General features: G+C 51.0%; 1 protein-coding gene across 1 annotated transcript in view; it reads left to right on the top strand.

Annotated features, from left to right (window-relative positions):
- Positions 1–23110, top strand: part of ASTN2 (astrotactin 2) — a 639084-nt gene that overhangs the window by 188376 nt on the left and 427598 nt on the right. The window contains exon 4 of the mRNA XM_030535214.1: positions 2191–2340. Within this exon, the coding sequence (XP_030391074.1) occupies positions 2191–2340 (150 nt within the window). The remainder of the gene's footprint in view (positions 1–2190; positions 2341–23110) is intronic.

The following is a 23110-nucleotide window of genomic DNA, read 5'->3' as shown; positions in this document are numbered from 1 at the left end:
GATGTTTGATTGGCAGAGCTGGGGTGGGAGGGTGAAGGAGGGAGTTGGGGTGCTGCGGGTCAGGATGGATGTTTGATTGGCAGAGCTAGGGTGGGGCGGTGAAGGAGGGAGTCAGGGTGCTGTGGGTCAGGATATGACATTTGGTTGGCAGAGCGGTACTAGGCGAAGCACCTCTGCCTGGCATTAGCCCAGCCATATGCCATGCAGGAGAGGCCGTGAGTGTCCAAATCCAGACCATGGGAAGGGCACTACGATAGAGACGATATTGCACGTCATAGTGAATGGAAGAACGCAAAGCTAGGAATGACCAAAACAAAGCCTAAAGAGTGAGCTAATCAGGGCTTGGGTGAGGTGGGCCAACACTGAGGGTGTGCATGGCCCAGTGAGTTGCCCAACAGATGGCAAGGATGGTGGTGAAGCCTTTATGAAAGGAGCCCTCCTAGTGTCTAGAAGAGGACAAGGAAAATGTCCTGCATGGGAACTGTCTATGGGCTGTTTATTCCTAGGGCTGGTGACCTGTGCCAGCTCCAGAGCAGGCCAGAACCCCGGGGTTTGAATGGCTTGTGGAACTGATAACAAGAAGACAATGTGAAATTCAAAATGGATGCAGGAGCAGGGGCCGGTGTTCTGCTGATGAACATATTTAAGGATATATCAGGGAACAAACAACTTGCCCAAACCTGGGTCACTCTGTAGCCTTTGAAGAGACCTGCACGAGGCTGGCTTGGTACTGGAATTCCCCATGCTTCTGTGCTAGTGATTGCCTTATTCCCGCTTCTCTGCAGGCATGACTTGCTGGTGCATTAGATGCAGCAATTCTAATTTCTTTTCATTGCAGCTTCTTAGGTGTGTGTATGTGAGAAAGGGCAACAGTCCTTTAAATATAGAGAAACATTCCCTCGGTGTGTGGCATGGCAGGACCCTTTTTTCCACGCTCAGCTGCTGTCGCTCCCCGATGGAATTTGGGAGGAAGGGATTTTCTGCTGGTGCCTGTTCAGTTTGGGAAGCCACTGTTGCTCCCGGTGAGCCAGTAGAAAATGTACAAAACTTAGCTTTGGGTTTGCTGCACATCCGTGCCTAGGCTGGGATCTGACTCTGCTGGTCCCTCATGAGCGTCAGTTCAAACGAACCTAGAACCTCAATGTGAAACTTGAGCAAAATCACTGTGTTCCACCTGGCTTGAAGCGGTGAACATCTCATCACTTTGCAAATCCACTAATCAGCCCTGGCTTTATGTGTAGCCCTGGTTCTCTCGAAAAGCTTGCACATCTTTGATTCATCTGGAAGTTCCCTAGGCTGAGCCTGGGAAAGTGCAGTCTTACATAGGGTTTCCTATGACTGTACTATCAATGGCCAGTGTTAGAAAAGTTCATGGTCTAGGAGAGTGTAAGGACACTTACAAACCAGGCAGGATTGTGCCCAGTACTAGGTGAGGGCAAGTGGGGAGGGCAGCACAAATAAACTTCCCTGCCCCTCTCTCCTGCGATCATAGAATAGGTACAATCTGGTCCTTGCACTCAGGGAAATGCCAGGACTCCACAAGGTTGGTACTGCACATAAGGTTGGCCCTACTGGGTCAGACCAAAAGTCCCTCTATCCCAGTATCCTGTCTTCCAACAGTGGACAATTGCAGGTCCTTCAGAGGGAATGAACAACATGTAATCATCAAGTGATCCATGCCCTGCAACGATCCCCTGGCAGAGGTTACAGACACCATCCCTGCCCATCCTGCCTAATAGCCTTTGATTGACCTGTCCTCCAGGAACTTAATGGCACTCCCCAAATAGGTGGGTAGAAGGTGGGGCCATGATGACATCCCTCCTGCACAACTGGCCCAGACGGAGGAATGAGCTGTTGCTTTGCAGCAGGCATGCACTCTGCTGGGCAATGTGGCTGCAGGACTCTCCCAATACAGGTGTGTGCCTGAGAAGTGCAATGAATGGCCTGAAATGACTGAAAAGGTTTGAGTCTCATGCCCCTTGTCTGCACTGGGAAGCCCTATCACCTGTCTGGCATGAGGCCACTTGACAGATCTGAGCCTTTGTTTCTGAATGACCAGTGCTGCCCATTGCTTTGGCTCTGCCCGGCTCTGGGTGGGTGGGTGCCCCAGTAGCTGGCGCCTTTTAGGAAGCGCCTCAGCACTCGATATCCGCAGATCTTTTAACCTTCACCCCCTTGCCCACGTTGTAGCTGCTGAGGCGACGCAGGAGACAGTGGAGTCCTTGATGCAGAAGTTCAAGGAGAGTTTCCGAACCAACACGCCTATTGAGATTGGCCAGCTCCAGCCAGCCCTGCGCAACACGTCGATGGGGAGGAGGAAACGCAGGAGCAGACCCCGAGGTAGGAACTCTCCCTTTGGAGTGATGTCACACTTCCTCCTCCTGTACCATTGAACCGGTCATGAGTACGGAGACCATTGCTTCCCAGAGGCCAATGCACGAGCCTGTGGCAAGCCAGAAGGGTCTGCATAGCGCTCTGCTGGGGTGCTCTGCTCACTTGACCACATGGGGAAACATAAACTTAGAGATGTCACAGAGTCCCTCCATAGCTTAGTGGGGGAGACAGCACCCTGAGAGGATGTGCCTCAGATTGTAACAGGCAGTTGAGGTGGTGGTGGTTGTGAGTGGATTGGCCCATGTCTCAAATCTGATTCATTCTGGGCTCGATCCTGAATGGTGCTAATTGTCCCTTTCAACTCGATGAGCACTTTCAACTCTTTTTGAAGTTGGCAGAAGCTGAGGGCACCTTGCACCTCTCAGGATCAGGCTTATAATGTTAGTCCTTAAAGTTATGATCCCCACAGATGAAGCTGTGTGTAGGAATGGGAGTTACAGGTAAATGAAATTCAGATTTTATGCAAATCTTTTTGCTTGTTTGGGGGGAAAATGGTTTTCTGATAACCCAAAATTAATGTCATTGTGATTTCCACAATTGCCAATCTTTGACCTATAGAAATAAAAGGGACGTGTCACATAGCTCCACTGGAATCGATTGGCTGGGGAGATGGCTTCAGACAGACTAGGGGAAACTGTGTTTGCTTTAGAATAATGGTGTGAGAATTAGCATGTACAATGGAGCATGTTTATATGGATTTCAAAGCATAAGACAACATGGCCTGACGGTATGGTTTGGTTGGTGGTGCTGTTTGTCATGCCCGCCTCACCCCTCTGCAAACGTTCTAGATTTTGACTGGTTGTGATCCTGCTCTTAGAACTTGTCAATAGGGGTAGGGTTATACTCAACAGCAGGGGGCGATGTTGCTCTTCATTGTGAGAATGCACTGTTGGAGCACTGATGTAGATTCCTGGTTACTCTGCATTGTGGGCCTTGTACGTTACCATGCATACAGTTATTGCCTGGCTGCTGATAACCCAGTGGCAGAACATTAACGCCCAGAGAAGTCACACGGTCCCTCATGCATTAGCATCTGGCTATTTACTGACTCAGAATGAAATGTTGAAATCTTAAATTTTTGCAAACCAAAAATCCGAATAAAACTTTGGCTCTGGTCCATTGAAATGTTTTGTTTCAATAAGTTTGAAACACTTTTTGTTTCAACTTTGACCATTTAAAACATAGATATAATTTGCTTCAATTTCCAAACTAAACGTCATTTTGAACCAGAAAACTGTAAGTTTTCATTTAGAAAATGTAAAAACAAACATTTGGACAGTTTTGAAACTTCTGGGTTTTTTTTTTCTTGTCAAGCCAATCCTTCAAAATGGACCCCGGCCTCCAGAAGAGTTTTGGTTTAGATGGATCAGCATTTTCCTACTGAAAAAAACCCCCAACAAGTGGTCCAGAGTTCTCAACCGGCTCTGTTCTTGACCTTTCTTCACCTCATGACTCCAGAACCCTGCTCCAATTCCCATGGTACTTCAAAGAATTCCTGGCTCCTACCGCTGCTGCAGTTACCACAGGTCATTGCAGCTTGTGCATACATACCCAAGACAGCTGTAACCCATGCACGGTACAGTGCTCCTGCCACAATGTGCCCGTCTCTCTGTAATTCCCCTACAGAGGAGAAGAGACAGGCTTGGCTGTAATGAATGTAAAGGGGGTTCTTTACTTAGGCTGCTGGACATGGAAAAATCTCTGTGGCTCTCCCTGGCTCTCTAGCTCCCATACTGCCTAACTCAGCTTGTGCTGCTTAGTGTAACACTCACATAAAGTATCAGAGGGGTTGCCGTGTTAGTCTGGATCTGTAAAAAAGCAACAATGAGACCTATGGCACCTTAAAGACTAACAGATGTATTGGAGCATAAGCTTTCGTGGGTGAATACCCACTTGACATGCGTCTCACGAAGTGGGTATTCACCCACAAAAGCTTATGCTCCAATAGATCTATTAGTCTTTAAGGTGCCACAGGACTCTTTGTTACTCACATAAACTATGAATGTCCCCCTCCATTGGCTAGTCTGCACAGAGCATGATAGCCCACCCATGCTACCAGCTAAAGGAGTTCCTTTTAACTCATATGGTTGAAATTGTGTGGCTTGGTTCTGTAGTTCCAGGGTTCGAACCGTGCTGGAGGATGGCAGGGAGAGGGAGGTCATTTTATGACTTTATGACACAGAGAACCTTCCCTTGATTTAATCGGCCATGGTATGCTCTTCATGTGGGTGCCTAGAGCAGTGCAGGTAGGCTGCATGGCTTTTTCTGCAGCAGTGTTGGGAAGCCCAGGGAAAAATGCTTTCCTCTCTGTTTACTGTAGGTTTTGTTTTTCATTTATTTATGAGCCAGAAATGTGATCGTTTATTCTGGGTACATTTTTCCTGTGGTAGAGGACTGGAGAGGGCTTTTTTTTTTTTTGTTTTGTTTAATTGTAGCTGTGGCCATAAATTATTCACTTAGTGTGAAGAAAATGTTCTGACTCTTTAACTGGTTTAAATTATTTGGTTTAGTCTGTTGTAGTTACTCAAATATGCATCTCTGTATTTCAGAGCAAAAGTAGATGACTTTGGGGTCAGACAGGCTGCCCTGTGAGATTCCCCCCTCCCTGGCCATTACCTTTCCTCTCCTTTAATGCCCTTGACGGGGAGACATTTTCTAGTCATCCCAGCAGCTGAGCAATGCTATCAATACTCTCCACCAGCGCTGCTCTTCTGTCGTCCAGAGGTGTTGCTCAACCAACCTGAAGTGCTGCTCAGAATCCTGGGATGGAGAAACTTCCCCAGCACCCATTAGCCCAGGAGTGAGGGCCCTGCATCCAGATCTCCTGCATAAACTGTCACCCACTTTTTAATGGCTCTCTATTGCCCTGTGACCATCTGACCACCTGGGACTCGCGAAGAGATGTCAGCAGCCTAACACCGTTTGCCTTTAGGAAAATGTTAATTGTATTCAGCCTAATGCTTCCTTTTCTTAATCTCCCCGCATTACTCCTAGTGAAAACCCCAGCAGCCCTCCCTAACTGGTAAACTACCACGCGTACGATCTGGCCATTCTTGCGACTTGATGGCTGTTGGGCCTGCTAGAGCAATGAGGGGGAAATGCCGAGCAGGCGTTAGCTTGAGATCTCCCAGACTCTTCCATTCGTGCTCCCCTCAAGGGAAACAAATAATCCTCTGCTGGACTGTTTGGTTCCCTCATCCACCCCTCTTTCCCAGACATGTGCCTTCTGAATGTGAGTGCTGGGCCATGACAGAGACTGGAGAGCGGGACGTGCTTGTGCTCTTGGCCTTGGCAGGGGGCTTCAAACTGAACCCTTCCTCTTTGCTTTTCCAGTTCAGGACCCACTCATGTAACCTCCCGTAGTAACATCTCACACTCCCCCGCCAGGAAACCTTCACATTCCTCTATGGAGAGAGACCCGAGCCATGCAGAATCAAAGCCCTACTCCTATGAAAATTGGTCAGAACCTTGGTTTTGTGTCTCTAGTAACTGATGGCTCCATCAGTGTCACAGCGCTCCCTACCACTGACTCAATCTTCTATACGGGAGTCTTGTGTAGGGCTTTTCTTCCATTAGTCCTACCCCCTCTGGCTTAAGCCAGCCTGTGAAAAGCAGGCTGGTTTGGAACCAGAGCTCACAGGTGCTTTGTCTATAAATCTTCCCTGATGTGCTTTTCATTGTATTTTGCTTTCCTGAAAGGCTCTGTCTCCTTCAGGGCGTTTGGGTGCACATTTGAAATGTGTCGGGTTTCTTATTTCAGCAGCAGGCTATGCCTGACCCAGAAGTGCAAAGCAGGTCCTCACAAGCCCATATGTTGGAGGGGAGCTTTCCAGTCTGGTCTCAGGTGGTGCCAGATGTCACCGAGTGTGGGGAAGTCCGGCCCTGCACCCCTCTTCCTGGGACCCACAGTGACTCTCAGCCAGCCAGTAAAACAGAAGGTTTATTGGACAACAGGAACACCGGTTACAGCAGAGTTTGCAGGCACAGTCAGGACCCCTCCCTCGAGTCCTTCTGGGCTTTCAGGGTGCTTGGATCCTAGCTAGGATACCCTGAATTCCACCCACACAGCCCCAAGCCCAAACTCAAACTGCTTCCCTCCTGCCACTCCCTTCCTTTGTTCCCCTTCCCGGGCAAAGGTGTTGACCTTTCCCCTCCCTTACCTAGCTCAGGTTACAGGCCCTGGCATCGTCCATCCCCTAAAGTCCTCCCCTGCTCTCCCACTCCCCACACAGACAGTCCCTACTGCATCACATCTCTCCCCCCTTCGAGACTGAACTGAGCGGGGTCACTCTGCCCAGTGACCTGGGGAAGTTCAGGGCCCCCTCTCCGGGACAACGCATCCGCTGTCAGGTTGGCACTTCCCTTCACATGGACCACGTCCATGTCATAGTCCTGCAGGAGCAGGCTCCACCTCAGGAGCTTGGCGTTGGCTCCTTTCATCTGGTGCAGCCAGGTCAGGGGAGAGTGGTCGGTGTACACGGTGAAGTGTCGCCCAAAGAGATATGGCTCTAGTTTCTTAAGGGCCCACACCATGGCCAGGCATTCCTTCTCGATGGCCGCGTAGCTTTGTTCCCGGGGTAGCAGCTTCTTACTCAGGTACACGATGGGGTGTCTCTCCCCCTTTTCATCTTCCTGCATTAACACTGCCCCCAGTCCCGTGTCTGAGGCATCAGTGAACACCATAAAGGGTTTGTCAAAATCTGGGTTTGCCAGAACTGGGCCACTAACCAGAGCCTCCTTCAGCGCCCGGAAAGCCTCCTGGCACTGCTCAGTCCAGATCACCTTGTCTGGCTTCCCCTTTTTGCACAGTTCAGTGATGGGGCCGGCTATGGCACTAAAGTGGGGCACGAACCTTCGATAGTACCCTGCCATCCCAATAAAGGCCTGGACCTGCTTTTTGGTTTGGGGAGCAGGCCAATCTCTGATCACCTCCACCTTGGCTGGTTCTGGCTTCAGGCAGCCGCTCCCCACCCGATGGCCCAGGTAAGATACTTCAGCCATCCCCACCTTGCACTTCTCAGCCTTTACTGTTAACCCAGCCTTTCGGAGTCGGTCCAGGACTTGTTTAACCTGGGACATGTGGTCCTCCCAGGTCTGGCTGAAGACGCAGATGTCGTCAATATACGCCACGGCAAAACTCTCCATCCCCCTCTGTAGCTGATCCACCAGGCGCTGGAAGGTGGCCGGCGCTCCCTTGAGGCCAAAGGGCAGGGTCAGAAACTCATAGAGCCCCAGAGGGGTGATAAAGCCGATTTCAGCCTGGCATCTGCATCCAGCGGCACTTGCCAGTAGCCTTTGGTAAGATACATAGTGGTGAGGTACCGAGCACCTCCCAGCTTGTCTAGGAGCTCGTCAGGCCTGGGCATAGAGTAGGCATCAGATACGGTGATGGCATTGAGCTTTCGATAGTCCACACAGAACCGGATTGACCCATCCTTCTTGGGGACCAGCACCACTGGCGAGGCCCAAGGGCTGGAAGACGGCTGGATCACCCCCAAAGCCAGCATGTCCCTGACCTCTCTTTCAAGATCCTTTTTCCCAGTGACCCGAAAAGGGGAGCATCTTATAGGGGCATGTGACCCGGTCTCCACCCGGTGGACAGTCAAATTAGTGCGTCCAGGCTGGTTGGAAAACAGCTGTCGGTACAGATGCAGCACCCCTCTGATCTCAGCGTGCTGGCCCGGGGTCAGTTGCTTAGAGAGGGGAATCGCCTCCAGGGGGGAACCAGCTTTTGTCTCAGGGAATAGATCCACTAAGGGGTCATCTCCCTGCCCCTCCCAATGTCCACACACGGCCAACACCACATTCCCCCTGTCATAGTATGGTTTCATCATGTTCACATGGTACACCCGACGGTGATGTGCCCGGTTTGACAGCTCCACCACATAGTTTACCTCATTCAGTTGCTTGATAACCCTGAAGGGCCCTTCCCAAGCGTCCTGGAGTTTGTTTCTCCTCACGGGGATGAGAACCATCACCTGATCTCCGGTGGTGAAGGCACGGGCTCGTGCTGTGCGGTCATACCAGACCTTCTGCCTCCTCTGGGCTCGGGCCAGATTCTCCCTGGCCAGGCCCATGAGCTCGGCCAGTCTTTCCCGGAAGGTCAGGACATACTCCACCACTGACTCTCCCTCGGGAGCGGCCTTCCCCTCCCATTCGTCCCTCATCAGGTCTAGGGGCCCCCTCACCCGCCTTCCATACAACAGTTCGAAAGGTGAAAACCCGGTAGATTCCTGGGGTACCTCCCTGTACGCAAACAGCAGGTGAGGTAAGTACTTGTCCCAATCTTGCGGATGCTGGTTCATAAATGTTTTTAGCATCATCTTCAGCGTCCCGTTGAACCTTTCTACCAGCCCGTTGGACTGGGGGTGATACGCTGAGGCCCAGTTGTGCTGGACCCCACATTTCTGCCATAAGGACCGGAGCAGGGCCGACATGAAGTTGGACCCCTGGTCCGTTAAGACCTCCTTGGGGAACCCCACCCGGCTGAAAATTGTCAGCAGCGCATCTGCCACTGTGTCCGCTTCGATAGAGGACAAGGCCACCGCCTCGGGGTAGCGAGTGGCAAAATCCACCACCACCAGGATGTATTTCTTCCCTGACCGGGTCGTCTTGCTGAGGGGTCCCACTATGTCCATGGCCACCTTCTGGAAAGGTTCTTCTATGATGGGTAAAGGCCTCAAAGCCGCTTTCCCCTTGTCCTGGGCCTTCCCCACCCTCTGGCAGGGGTCACAGGATTGGCAGTACTGTCGGACATGGGTAAAGACCCCAGGCCAGTAAAAGTTCTGTAGCAGCCTCTGCCTGGTGTGCTGGATTCCCTGGTGCCCTGCGAGAGGGATGTCATGAGCCAGGTACAACAGCTTGTGACGGAACTTCTGGGGAACCATCAGCTGCCTCCTGATCCCCCATGACTCTACTTCCCCTGGGGGAGCCCATTCTCGGTACAGGAACCCCTTCTCCCACAGGAACCTCTCCTTGCAACCTCTCCTCATGGTCTGTACCGCACTAAGGTCAGCCCGGTCCCTGTGCTTCCGCAAGGAGGGATCTTTCTGCAACTCGGCCTGGAACTCAGCAGCTGGGACAGGAATGGGGACCGGCTCTCTCTTGCGGGCTGGGTCTGAGGCCGCAGCCTCTCTGCACCATGCCCCTGGGCGTTCCCCGCTCCCTGAGTTAGGGTCCTGCACCTCAGGTCGAGTACCTTCCCCGTTGTCGGGGAGCAGTGCCATTTGCCGACTCTGACTACGAGTCACGACCAGGGCACTCTGGGTGTTACTAGGCCAGTCCTCAAGGTCCCCTCCCATTAACACGTCAGTGGGCAAATATCGGTGTACCCCCACATCCTTGGGGCCCTCCTTGGCCCCCCATTTCAGGTATACCCTTGCCACGGGTACCTTGAATGGGGTCCCGCCCACGCCCATCAGGGTCAGGTAGGTGTCGGGCACCATCTGATCTGAGGCCACCACCTCGGGCCGGGCAGCGTCACCTCTGCGCCTGTGTCCCAGTACCCAGTGACCTTCCTCCCATCCACTTCCAGGGAAACAATGCACTCTTTCCGGAGGGGCAGCCCCGCGCCCACCCGGTAAACCAAAAACCCGGAACCTGGAGCATCCACAGGTGGTATGTTGCCAACCCCCTTTTCCTGGGAATGTAGCCCCTCCTCCGATTGGGTTTTTACCCAGTCCACCCTCTGCAGGTTGGGTCTGCTTGGTCTGTCCCTGAGCTTGGGGCACTGGGCCCGTATGTGACCTCGTTGGCCACAGCAATAGCAGCCCATATCTCGTGGGTCCCCTTGAGTGGGTCGGAGGGACCTGCCGCTGGATGTTCCCCTTTTGGGGGGGTTCTCCATAGGCGCCCTTTGGGATGACTCTCTCTTCATTGAGGCAGGCCTGCTCTTTCGAGACTCCTCCCTGACGTCCCCTGCCCGACTGTCCACAAATTGGTCGGCCAGCTGGCCTGCCTGCTGCGGGTTCTCCGGCTTCTGGTCCATCAACCACAGCCTCAGGTCGGACGGGCACTGCTCGTACAGGTGCTCCAGTATGAATAGGTCAAGCAGGTCCTCTTTAGTTTGGGCCCCAGCTGTCCACTTGCGGGCATACCCCTGCGCCCGGTTGACCAGTTGTAGGTATGTGACCTCACGGGTTTTACGCTGGCTCCGGAACTTTTTCCGGTACATCTCAGGAGTCAGCCCAAACTCGCGGAGCAGGGCCTGTTTGAACAGTTCGTAGTCCCCTGCCTCCGCCCCTTTCAGTCGGCTGTACACCTCCACGGCTGTGGAGTCCAGTAAGGGGGTGAGAACTGCGATCCTGTCTGCAGGGTCAACCCTGTGCAGCTCGCAGGCATTCTCAAAGGCCGTCAGGAAGGTATCTATGTCCTCCCCCTCCTTACGCCGGGGCAGCAAGTGCTTATCAAAGCTCTTTGTAGGCTTGGGTCCCCCCTCACTCACCGCAGCAGGAGCCTCACTGCTCCTCAGCCGGGCCAGGTCCAGCTCATGTTTACGCTGTTTCTCCTTCTCCTCCCGCTCATGTTTACGCTGGTTCTCCTCATGTTTATGCTGGTTCTCCTCATGTTTACGCTGGTTCTCCTTCTCCTCCCACTCACGCTGCCGCTGGTTGTCCTCATGTTTACGCTGGTTCTCCTCATGTTCACGCTGTTTCGCCTTCTCCTCCAGCTCTTTCCTCTTTAACTCGAATTCCTCCCGTTTCAGCTCCCTTTCATATTCCAGCCGTGTCCGCTCCACGGATGCCGAGCGTTGCCGGGAGGATCCCCTGCTGTGGGGTGAGCTTCGCTGGGCGGATCCCCTGCTGGCCGGGGGTGTCACGGTGCCCTCGGTATACACTGGGCTCCTCCCCACCCTTCCCCTACGCCTAGGAAGGGGGGGTCTCGGGAAGCCCTCGTCCGCCGGCTGACCACTCCCAGTGGGGACAGACACTGGTGCCTGCGCTGCATCTGCTCGGCTGCTTCCCTCAGAGACAGGGCTCTGTTCATTCGTGCGGTCTCCCTGCTCCAGCTGGGCAATCAGCTGGTCCTTGGTGCGTCTCACTGGGCGCAACCCCCTCTGCTTGCATAGCTCCAGCAGGTCACACTTGCGCCGCTTGGCATACATCTTCCTGCTGGCCACTCACAGGCCGGGGTGCTCGCCGCTCCCCACGGTTTCCAGGGGGACCCCTAGTGCACCAGCCCTTCTTGAGGTCACCACCTCTCTGCCAGGGTCGAGCTGCAGACTCCTTCGCCCCTGGGACCGCTCGCTGCAATCCCCCGGGGGACCCTGTTACTGCAAAGTCCTTCTCACTGGGCACACACTCCCAGGGGTTAATCACCCCTTCGTTTTACTGCTCCCCAGTCACTTACTGCAGGAAGCGCCGTCCACGGGGTGCAGTATATCCCACCTCTGCCACCAGTTGTCACGGAGTGTGGGGGAGTCCGGCCCTGCACCCCTCTTCCTGGGACCCACAGTGACTCTCAGCCAGCCAGTAAAACAGAAGGTTTATTGGACAACAGGAACACCGGTTACAGCAGAGTTTGCAGGCACAGTCAGGACCCCTCCCTCGAGTCCTTCTGGGCTTTCAGGGTGCTTGGATCCTAGCTAGGATACCCTGAATTCCACCCACACAGCCCCAAGCCCAAACTCAAACTGCTTCCCTCCTGCCACTCCCTTCCTTTGTTCCCCTTCTCGGGCAAAGGTGTTGACCTTTCCCCTCCCTTACCTAGCTCAGGTTACAGGCCCTGGCATCATCCATCCCCTAAAGTCCTCCCCTGCTCTCCCACTCCCCACACAGACAGTCCCTACTGCATCACACCAGATAACAGAGGAAAAGTGGGGAGGAAGGATTAACCAGCCCTTCGAGTGTCTTCTTGAGCTTGAGTTTAACTTCTGGTGACAGTGAGATGGTTGAAGCAGGCTAGAGGCATAAACCTGTCTGCTGTTAAAAGGGAGACCTTTGTAGGCCAGAAGTACCAAGGAATATGCCTAGTACTTGTGTCTCTGTGCGTGTCAGCACTGGTTGTTCAGAAAACACGTCTGTCTTCAAACTCTTCCCTGTTCTCCACTTCTTGAGAGGCTGGCTCACTTCACCGTGGGCAGGTGGGACTTGGGTATTTGCTCTCCATGTGTGCCCTCCTCATCTGTCTCCCTGTGTCTCATTCGTTAGGGTGGAGGATTCTTGGGGACCAAGCTGAGTCATTCCATAGGGAGAGCTCTCCTCGGTAGGAAGGATAAAATCTACCCGGCAATGGGATCTGCAGCACAAGGCCATAGCAGCTAAAAGAGGAAGGAGGTGAATGGAAAGTGTGGTCAGAAATGAGATTAGGGGCTGGGAGTTGGAGTTACTGGGTTCTGTTACGATTGTCATTGATGCTTTGTGACCTTGGGCAACTCACTCACTTGTCCCATCTGTAAAGGCAGGATGATGCTTCTCTCAGAAGGGTGGTACGGGACTTAATTCATGGGTATTAAGGAGGCGCTTTGATATCTTTGGGTGGGAGGCAGCATGTTCTTCTGAGACTCTCCTTTCATGGGAAGGGCCTTGGATAGAATGTCTCCTAGTGCCTTCTTGTCTGACTCAAATGGGTAACTTTCCTGGGCGCTTTATTTTCTCCTCCAGGGAGGAGCACATGCAGGCCTCACCACTTGCGCTCTCACCTTCTTGTGTGACTTCATTTCCTCCAGGTCATCTCCATGCTGCACGGTCACCCTGAGCTCTTCCTCCCATCACAGCCCATTCTCTTGGGTGCAGTAGGGATGCTATTAGGATCAGTAGCATGCTGCCTTCGTTATTCAGAATGTAACACACTCCATGATTTTCAAAAGTGACTAGTGATTTTGGGCCCAGCTTGAGACATCTTCAAAAGGCCTGATTTTCAGAACGTGCTTAGCACCCACCCATGGAAAGTCAAGCCCCTTTATGGTGTCTCAAATTGAACTCTCCAAAACTTTGTGCACTTAGTTGTTTGTGAAAACCTTGGCCAGGAGCTCTGTGATGCTGCTACAACCAAGCATGTCTTTTTCTATTCATTTCTCAGCTCCTCTCCCATTTTGGAAGTTTTTTTGTTTTTATGGCTTTCGTTTAATTGCTCCTCTGGTGCGTTAGCGATTGGAACACTATTGAACATTAAGGTTAAATGATGATATCACAACTCACTATGTTTGCATTTTACATGCATTTGCCAACACAAACCCTTCGCCTCATTAATCCTTTGCAAAACGATTTTTTTCTCCCCCTAAATGAAATTGTCCGTTTGGGATGCATTTATTTCCTTTTAACAGCACGTGTCAATTCCGCTGATGGAGTTTGCATCCAACTTTGTTACTGGGTAGTGTCAACTTGGCCTGACGGATGTGTGTGTGTAATTATTTTCTCGCAGTTTGATTTAATTAATGCTTAACCTCATCAGAGTCCTACATCTGGAGTGCTCTCTCTGCAGGAACTGCTAGCGGCAGAAGGATTCCCTTCTTCCCTGAGAACCTCTGAGCACCTGGCTTTAAAAACAAAACAAAAACAAAAAACCGCCACCATCCCACTTAACAAAAACAAATGGCAAATAAACCTCTCTTGCTTTGCTTCCCCACGCTAACTGGCTAACTGCGTTTAAACACTTGCCTGTTGTTTGCCATTGTATCTGTTTTTTTGCTAAGTGTTTCTAGCAGCTATGAGAGAGGTTGTATTTCTCTGAGAACATCTGACTAAAAAAAATCTTTTCCGTTTATAGTATAACCTAACTTTATTTTGAATAATACAAACTGTCTTCCAAAACACTTTTTATCAAGTGTCATGCATTTAGAGTTAATAAATACGAGAGAGAGGAAAAAAGAGGTATAGGCACAGAAGGGGGCAGGATGGGAGAAGGACACCTTGACTGAGGTTTGTAGGTGGGAAGCTGGCTAGACAGAGGTTACAGGGAGGCTGTTCCAAATGATGATAGTTGCAGTGGAGAAGGCTCTTGTGCATCGGGATTGTTGCCTAAGGAACAGGACAATGTGCTAGAAGATAGGAGGCCTATATGCTATGACCAACTCTGCTACTGTCCTGCTATGTGACTTTGGGCAAATCATTTGACTTTCTGTGCCTCAGTTTCCCCCTCTATAAAACAGAGGTAATGCTCTTAACCTTCCTTTGTAAAGTGCTTTGAGCACTGTGGACTGAAGAGGTTGCATAAGAGCTAAGTATTCATACTATTGTTTGGGAGAAAGAACAAAAGAGAGAGTAAAGCCTGGGTCTTGAGCGGTCATCTGAAGTAAATCCATGGCAGGTTATAACTAAAGCTGGCTGGGCATCGTTTCTGGTGATGGGTTTTTGTGTTTTTTCCAGAGGACAGTGCAGACTTGGGTCGACCAGAACATTTTGAGAATTTGCCAAATTGTGTTAAGGGGGTGCCAAGTAAAACTCCACATATGGGGAGAGGGGGAAATCAAAACATTTCATTTCAGCATTTTTGAAAAGTTTTTTTTATTTAAAAGAGCTTTTCATTTTGCAATTTCCTTCAATTTTATTTAAAAATGTAAAAAAAACCCCTCACAACAAGTTTAAAATCAAATGTTTCATTCAACATACAGATTTTTTCCCAAACTTTTTGGTTCATCGATTATTATTATTTTTTAAATTTGGGGTAAAACTGAAACAATTTTTGTCCACGATTCCCCCCTCCCCCCACACCACAACCAAACTGCCAGCAGCAAACTGAAAACATCGGTTATTTTCAGAGCTCTAGTTACAGCAACAGAGACTGGTCTCACTGCTGAGATGAATAAGGAGCTGACAAAGGTGTTTGAGGCTTGGAATGTGGGGGAAGTTACTCAGGTTACACTCTTAGGTCACGTTTTTCAATGACAGTGGTTGGTAAGTACGATGGACCCCTGTGACTATTGTCTAAGGAAAAATAATGTTTACAGCTAGGTGTAAAACTCCAGATGTGTTTGATTATTAGTCTATGGTGTTTATTTGAAAGGCATCTGTTCATCGATATGCTAATTGGATCAGCCTCTGTCTGGGTTACCTTGCTCCACTGTTTTCAGGCTGCCTGTGTAGGAGGTCGCTATCAGTGCTCCAGTATGATCAGTTCCCAGCTCCATTTTTACTTTACATTTATATGGCACCTTTTAACACAGTGTGTCCCAAAGCCCTTTGCTGACTGTGGACTGTTTTCCCAGGAAGTGCTGGGCACCCATGACGCCCATTTAGATTCACCTTCTGCTGAAATGCAACCTGCTCTGGGGTATAACACAGCGGCTGTAGTTAACGGAAAACACCCATCTTCTAAACAGTTATTTAAAACAAGAAGTGAAAAAAGCCATATTAAACTGGAAACACAGCGGGCAATTTGAGGAGACAGAATATACTTGGAGCTCAGCTGAAATGTGGAACTCAATGTCCCCTGCAGGGAAGGAGTGTGACATAGTGGTTAGCGCACCGGACTGACTAGGAGTTGGGAAAATATGCCTTTTGAGATGGGTAACAATAGTCAAATAGGGGTGTATGGCACCCTCTACTGGGATAGATGGTTAAAAACAGCACAGCTGGTCAGAAGGTTTTTTAAAGCACAAGAACTGACAATCTAACAAAAAAACAAATCAAAGTGAAAGCTGCTTAAGGCAGCTGAGGGATTCCGGCCTCTGAACATAAAGCTGTTGGTGGATAAAAGCCAACATGAAATATGGTGGTTATCTAAACTGCCAAAGGTAAATAAAGAGGTTCAATGAGCATCTTTCCTTTTTAAAATAAATAAGTGATTAATAGATCCTGCTGCCGAACGGATAATTTATTGTTGATCAGGGTTGTCTTAATGCATCTAGAGGTCTCTACTGCACCATAATTTACCAGAAGTTACTGGTACACAAGCTGGGAGGGGGAATTGGAAATCCAGAAGGAAATGAAAGGAGCATTGCAGCTTTCTCAAACCTGCATCCCTCGATTACCTGCTTCTCCAGGTACCTACCCCCCCCCCCCTTGGCTTCCCATCCCCACCAAAGCAGGACTGGATGTACCGCAGAGCACAGCATGTTGGGGGAGCCTCATGGGTCTGTCGGTATGTAATCAGGGGCTGGAATTTCTAAACCAGCCTGGTTTTGGAGGGCATATTCCTGAATCTTGCTTCCAGATGTCCCATATGAGCTAGATGTGGGGGGCACACCTGGCACAACCTCAGTCAGGCAGGAGCCAGTTCCTGCGCTGAGGACTGACACCTTTGGAAGGCTCCCTAAATATATGCCAAAGCAGCTTCCTGTTGGCCAAGATTAAAGGACACATTGATTCCTTTTTAATTTTCCCTTAGAAAAAGTTAAATTGCAGCGTTCTGCTCAACTACTCCAGCCCTGTAACACAGCAGTAGGCTCTTCATGTCAGGTTGTTTTGTAGAAGGGCTTGGAGGTAGCTGGGCTGGTTGTCACTGCATGGCTTTGATTAGGAGTCCTTAGGTCCGCTTGGCTTGGTGCTAGAGTTTAGAAACTAGTTCATTCACTGGAGACGGGCAGGGGAGATGGTCTAGCTAAGGTACTTAGATGACATCAGTTATCATATATACCCTAGTATCTGAGAACCTCACAATCTTTGCTGTATTTATCCTCACAACTAGTGCTGAGAAAATACTGATTTCCCCTGCCCCATTTCTGGTCAAACCAAGAAAAAACCATCACTTTTTTTTTAACAGAAACTGATTTTTGCCCCCTCATGGAAAATAGCCCCCCCTCCACTTGCACACATAAATCCCACAAAATTCTTTTGTGTCAAAGCCAAGCTTTTCATGTATTGATTCAAATGGACATTTGTGAATAGTTTGCATTTTTCAGCAAGTTCATTGGGGTAGGGGAAGTGCCCACCTCTCCTTTCAACACCCCATGAGGTCGGGCTATTAACCTTATTTTACAGACAGGGAGCTTAATTACACAACAATTAAGTGACTTGCCCAAGGTCACCCAGGAAGTCTGTAGCAGAGCAGGGAATTAAACCCAGGTCTCTCAAGCCCCAGACTAGCACCCTAACCACTCGGCAGTAACGCCCTGTTACTGTGGTGGGGAGGGGCTGTGGAAATAGCATGAGAAATTCCCCGTGGGTGGGATGGGCAGGAAAGATGGAAACGGCTCGAGAGGGTCCTTGAGCATGGCCCGCGTGTAGGGCCCTCATCACGTGGCATCCCCGGGGTGGCTCTGCTCTCCGTAAAGAGGGCACATCATTCGTCCAGCATGGAAGGGAACTTGCAGTGGGGGTTCAGTTGTTTATCTTGGTGCTGAGTGAACAGACCAGTGAGTTATTGTTTCCTTTTCCCTGAACCAGCCCCACCGGCCGTCTTTCCAGGAGCCCTTTGAGGGCTGTGCCTTTGAATCCATCGCTTTCTCCTCAGAGTCTTGTTCTGCTCTGTGTTGCAGGTGCCTTTTGAAACCACCTCCTTTGAAAGTGGAGCGATGCAGAGGCAGCCAGCGGATGCCTCTGCTCCGCCAGCCATAATGATGGCTGACCAAGCTGGCTCAGGAGGAGAATAGCTTTCATCTGCCTCTCCCCTACCTCTCCCATTCTCCTGGCGATCCTGTATCAAAGACTAGCTGGAGAAACTCTGCCTGGCGCCGTTAGGCACTCTCCAGAAGACGAACGATCCCTGGGAGGCTTACCTTTAAAATCTCAAGGTTTCATGCTTTTTGTGTTTTTGGGCGGTGCGGGATAACACTCACCATTTTGTTCTGGCAGCTAGAAATGCGGATGGAGGAGCAGCAGCTGAGGGAGGGTGGATGCCAGAAACAGATGGATTGAGTGCAGCCTAGAGGGTGGAGGACAGGATTGTGTAACGACGCGATGCTAAAGTTATTACCAGGCAGCGCAGGTGCAATGGCTACGATTAAGCTTGTCCAGCACTTCCTATGATAAGACCCTGTTTTCAGTTGTGAACACCTTTGTCAAGTTTCAACCGGTCAAGCTGAAATGTTCCATGCTGGGTGTCTTCCTCGGACTGAATTTCTCTGGAAATTTTCAGCTGAAATGGCTCTGCCACTTCCAAGAGTGAGGCGAGGGGAAAATGTTTTTGTTTTGCCCAGGGTTAAAAAAAATTCTTACAGCTGTTTGACTAGGAAGTGCTAGTGCTCCCTTGCTTTGCATCAGGGACTTGATATTTGGCAGGGGAATGGCCTTTGGGTCAGGGATGTGCCTTGTGCTGTTTCCATGGGGGAAACAAAAACACTCACATTTGGCCAAGGTCTGAACCTTTGAAAAATCCCAGTTCACTCTTGCTCAGCAGAGACTTGTTAGAGTTCGGCAGCCAAATTCTCTGAAGACTCAGTCTGCACTGAGCATGCTCCATCCTCTCATACAGCTCCTGTGTGCCAGCCAGACTGTGCATGTGCCATGCTTACAGAGTGACTGAGTGTGAGCTATGCTTCTGGGGCTGATTGGGATGGCCCTGGCAGTAGCTGCTGTGGCACTGGGCATGGGAACGAAGAGCAGAGAGACTCTCTCTCCTGTGCTTTCATTGTTCCATCTGCCAGCACCCAGTCTGTCTCAAATGCACAGCCTGGAGGGAATAGACTGGGACAAGGAGCCTGGGGTTGAACTGGAACTGGGAGCTGCTGCAGGGGGCCAGGAAGAGATTGGAACTGGCTGGGATAAAGAGATTAGGAGCCCATGTGGGGGAAGAATGAGTGTGTCGAGGGATGGGGAGGAGATAGCCTGGACAAGGAGCCTGAGTGGGATAGAGTGAGACTAGCTAGGTGAGGAGCCTGGGACGAGGAGCCAGGAGGGAGACAAAGGCCTGGGGCAGGCTGGAGGGGAGAGTCAGTAGGGGTCAAGCATGGCAGCCATTGGATGGAGGGTTCTGTGACAACTGGAGAACACAACCTGGATTTGAACCCATAATTCCTGAGTCTCACGTTCATTAGCTGCCAGCAAATATCTGAAACCCACTGGCAAAGTGTGTCTCATCCCCTGCTAGAGCTGGTCCTCATAGAGGATGACAACCTTCTACTGCTAGCAGTTCATTAGCTCAAATGGTGGATCTAAACGTACCAACCCATCTGATGACCCGTGTGAGTGTCAGTATGTTGCCACATGATTAAATTAGGTTTCCCTCCTCCCTCCAGTTTGCCTTTTTTTTAAACCCACCAAATTGCACGTGCAAACTATGTTAAAAAGAATGGTAAGGTTGCAAAGTCAAACACTTAGCAGCTAGGAAATGCCAGAACTGGGGTTGCCAATGAATCTCTAATTCACCCCGCTTGTGCATCTGCATTGTAATACAGTCTTTGATTGCATGACTACATGTTGTTTTTTCCTCAAGACCCCTCTCTCATTCACCATCTACATTAATATCTCATTCAAAAGCAGCAAGAAACCCTGCCCCGCTTGTCCCTGAGCTGAGATCCATTTGAGAGAAGTAATGAGCCTGTAAATTTGCAAACAGGATTAGAGATAAAAGCACCTTTATTGAGACTTCTGGCTCCTGATGAAGATTTCAGCAGGGTGGCTTCCAGGTTTCTATACAACTGAGGGACTTCTGCAACCCTGCTTCTGTCTTGTCCCTCAAATCCCCGCTCTTTTATTGGCCTGGTTTAATAATTCATGTGACCCAAGTTGTAAAATTGAATGTAGCTCTTCTGTAAGTGGGGGGATTCCCCTGGAAGTACCCCAGGGCGATGCATCTGCTTCTGCCAGGGCTGGATTAGGTCCTTACTCTTTAAATAAAGATGATCAATGGATTGTTTATTGAACTCAGTGGGCATCTGCAAAGTCTGTTAACACCTGGATTGCAGGGAGATGTAGTCCAAGGCAGAGTCAGTTTGTTTGTTCTTTTTCTCTCTGTCTTTCTCAGTCCCTGGCCACTGCAGCCGATGTCCTCCTCAGTAATTTAATATTGGCCTGGGTAGTTCCTGGCCAAGAAAGCCCCTGAAGGGGGAGCACAGCTGGTGATAGAGTATTGCTGTGAGCCTTTGTTGTGAAAGAGGCAGTGGTGTGTGCGCATTGGGGGTGGCTTGCTGCTCTCGCTCTTCCCCCAGGAGGCAGACTTTAAAAATAAACAACCCAACCATAACACATCTTTCCCCCCAGGCATTTTAAAAATTAAAGCATAGTCTGGACTCTTCTTTTCAAACGCTACCCAGGCCCTGGGATACATGAAGGCTACCAAGGGGAACTTGCGATGTAGTTAATAGACAGGTGGGATGTGAGGCCACTCCATTAGCCAAGTCCCAACAGGTGCTGTGTGAGGCACACAGGAACATGTGGTTCCTACCCTGAGCAATGTTCTCTCTAATTTTTCCCATGCATGTGCAGAATGAATTTTATGTGCACCAATATGGAAGTGATGTGTGGGGGGTGGGGCCAAGGGGTTCAAAGTGTGGGAGGGGGCTCAGGGCTGGGGCAGAGGGTTGGGGTGTGGGGGTGTGTGCGGGCTCTGGCTGAGGGTGCAGACTCTGGGCTGGGGATGAGGGGTTCAGGGTGCAGGGCTGGGGCAGAGGGTTGGGCTGTGGGGGTTGAGGGCTCTGGCTGGGGGTGCAGACTCTGGGCTGGGACTGGGACGGAGGAGTTCAGGCCTGGGGCAGAGGGTTGGGGTGCTGGGAGGTGAGGGATCTGGCTCAGGGCATGGGCTCTGGGCTGGGGATGAGGGGTTCAGAGTGCAGAGCTCAGGGCTGGGGCAGAGGGTTGGGGTGTGTGAGGGCTCTGGCTAGGGGTGTGGACTCTGGGCTGGGGATGAGGGGTTCAGGCCTGGGGCAGAGGGTTGGGGTGCTGGGGGGTGAGGGATCTGGCTCAGGGCATGGGCTCTGGGCTGGGGATGAGGGGTTCAGAGTGCAGAGCTCAGGGCTGGGGCAGAGGGTTGGGGTGTGTGGGGTGAGGGCTCAGGCTAGTGGTGTGGACTCTGGACTGGGGCTGAGGGGCTCAGGGCTGGGGCAGAGAATTAGGGTGTGGGGGGGTGAGGGCTCTGGCTCGGGGCATGGGCTCTGGGCTGGGGATGAGGTGTTCAGGGTGCAGGGCTCAGGGCTGGGGCAGAGGATTGGGGTGCAAGGAGGTGAGGGCTCTGGCTCAGGGCACGGGCTCTGGACTGGGGATGAGGGTTCAGGGTGCAAGAGGGGGCTCAGGGCTGGAGCAGAGAGTTGGAGTGGACAGGGATGAGGGCTCTGGCCACAGGTCCGGGCTCTGGGCTGGGCTGGGCTGGGGATGAGAGGGTTGGTGTGCAGGAGGTCACAGGCCCTGGCGGGGAGAATGGACTCCCCAGGCCCTCTCTCACCACAGCCACACCTTGGCTGAGGGGGGAGGGTGCTTCTCCCTAGCCACTGCAGCTCTGGAGCTGGGCGAGGGAGCATCTCTCCCCACCTCTCCCAGGCCACAGCAGGTCCGGGGGATGCAGCCACAGGAGAAGCTGGCACCTTCATGCCTCCCTGCAACATCCTGAAGCACCTGCATTGCCCTTGATAGGCTGCTGTGCAGCTGTGCAGCTTAGAGGGAACTTAGGCCCTGAGGAGTGCAGACCTTAAATAGAGAAGCAGCACTTGCGCCCTGCCGGATCCAGGGGACGGCTCTGCCTCAAGGCAGCTTTAGGCTGGGACTTCCAAAGAAGCTGAAAGCAATTAGTGGTCAACTCCTGTCAAAGTTCAAAGGGGTTTGAGTGCCTAACTCTCTTAGGCTTTTTTGAAAACCTCAGCCTGAATTCTTGAGGGTGTGTTTGAATTTTTGCGGCTGTGGGGTGACGTGGATTTGTGGAAGCTTCGGGCTTCACAGAAAAATCAGGATGGAAGGAAGGGCCTGGAAGAAAAGATGAGGGTGGAAAGGCCTTCTGGGGTGCAGAGAGAGGGAGTTCCAGTTGTAGAGGGTGGCATGGAAGTGGGAGTGTGAGGCTTTGATGGGCTACAAGGTGAGGACAGAGATGATGGAGCTCTGTGCCGAGACGAACAGGAGAGGCTGAGCTCCGAGGGAATTCTGGGTACCTGATATTCCACTAACCATGGTTGCACTCACATCATGAATGGGAATTTTCTTGTAACACTTTGTGTTTGGAGCTATAAACCAAGATGAATCCATTCCCAGTAGCTCCCTGTGTCATCACATGTGCTGTCGAGCGTTGGCTGAACCTTATCAATGGAGAATATTGCAGAGTTGCTGCTGCCATAGTGGACGCTTTTTTCCAAGTGATTTACTCTGCTTTGTAATGGGTTGCAGTGATTAGAATCTTGTTTCTATTACTCTGCAGTTTTTTTCCCCTGTTTAGGAGAAATAAAGAAATCGCTGACGAGGGGCAACTGTATTGTCTTTAATCAAGTGCTCCCTGTTCTCACTTTGTCAGCTGCTTGTGCTCCAGATAAATCCAGCTCATATCCAAGAATCTGTCTCATCTGCCTGGGGCAGCCCCCTTTCCTTGTCAAACAAGGATGATGATGTGGGGGGAAGAAGAGAGACTGGCAAGATTGCGGCTATGCAAGAAAAGCAGGGACAATATGGTATGCAGTGTTGTTAATGCCATGTTGGTCAACACAGGGAAGAGATCCCAAATCCTGAGCTACTTAGAGCAAGACTTTGGGGCCAATTGAAAAACAAAACAAAACCCAAACCTCTCCCCTGGTGGCTTGGAGTGTGAAATCAGGCTTAGCTGGAGTTTCAGCTGTGCTAAGACTTCTCTTTCCTACAGAAGATTTCAACTCACTTCACCCAGACTTACATCTGTGAGTGTATTGTGATGGGAAACCTAGAACTGCTGAGTTACCGGGAGGGTAAATTTCCATTCCATCCTTGAAGCATTAGGAAGATCAAAAAGG

The sequence above is a fragment of the Gopherus evgoodei genome, chromosome 16, assembly GCF_007399415.2.
Source record: "Gopherus evgoodei ecotype Sinaloan lineage chromosome 16, rGopEvg1_v1.p, whole genome shotgun sequence".
In the NCBI taxonomy this organism is placed as follows: domain Eukaryota; kingdom Metazoa; phylum Chordata; order Testudines; family Testudinidae; genus Gopherus; species Gopherus evgoodei.
This window is presented reverse-complemented; position numbering and strand designations above follow the sequence as displayed.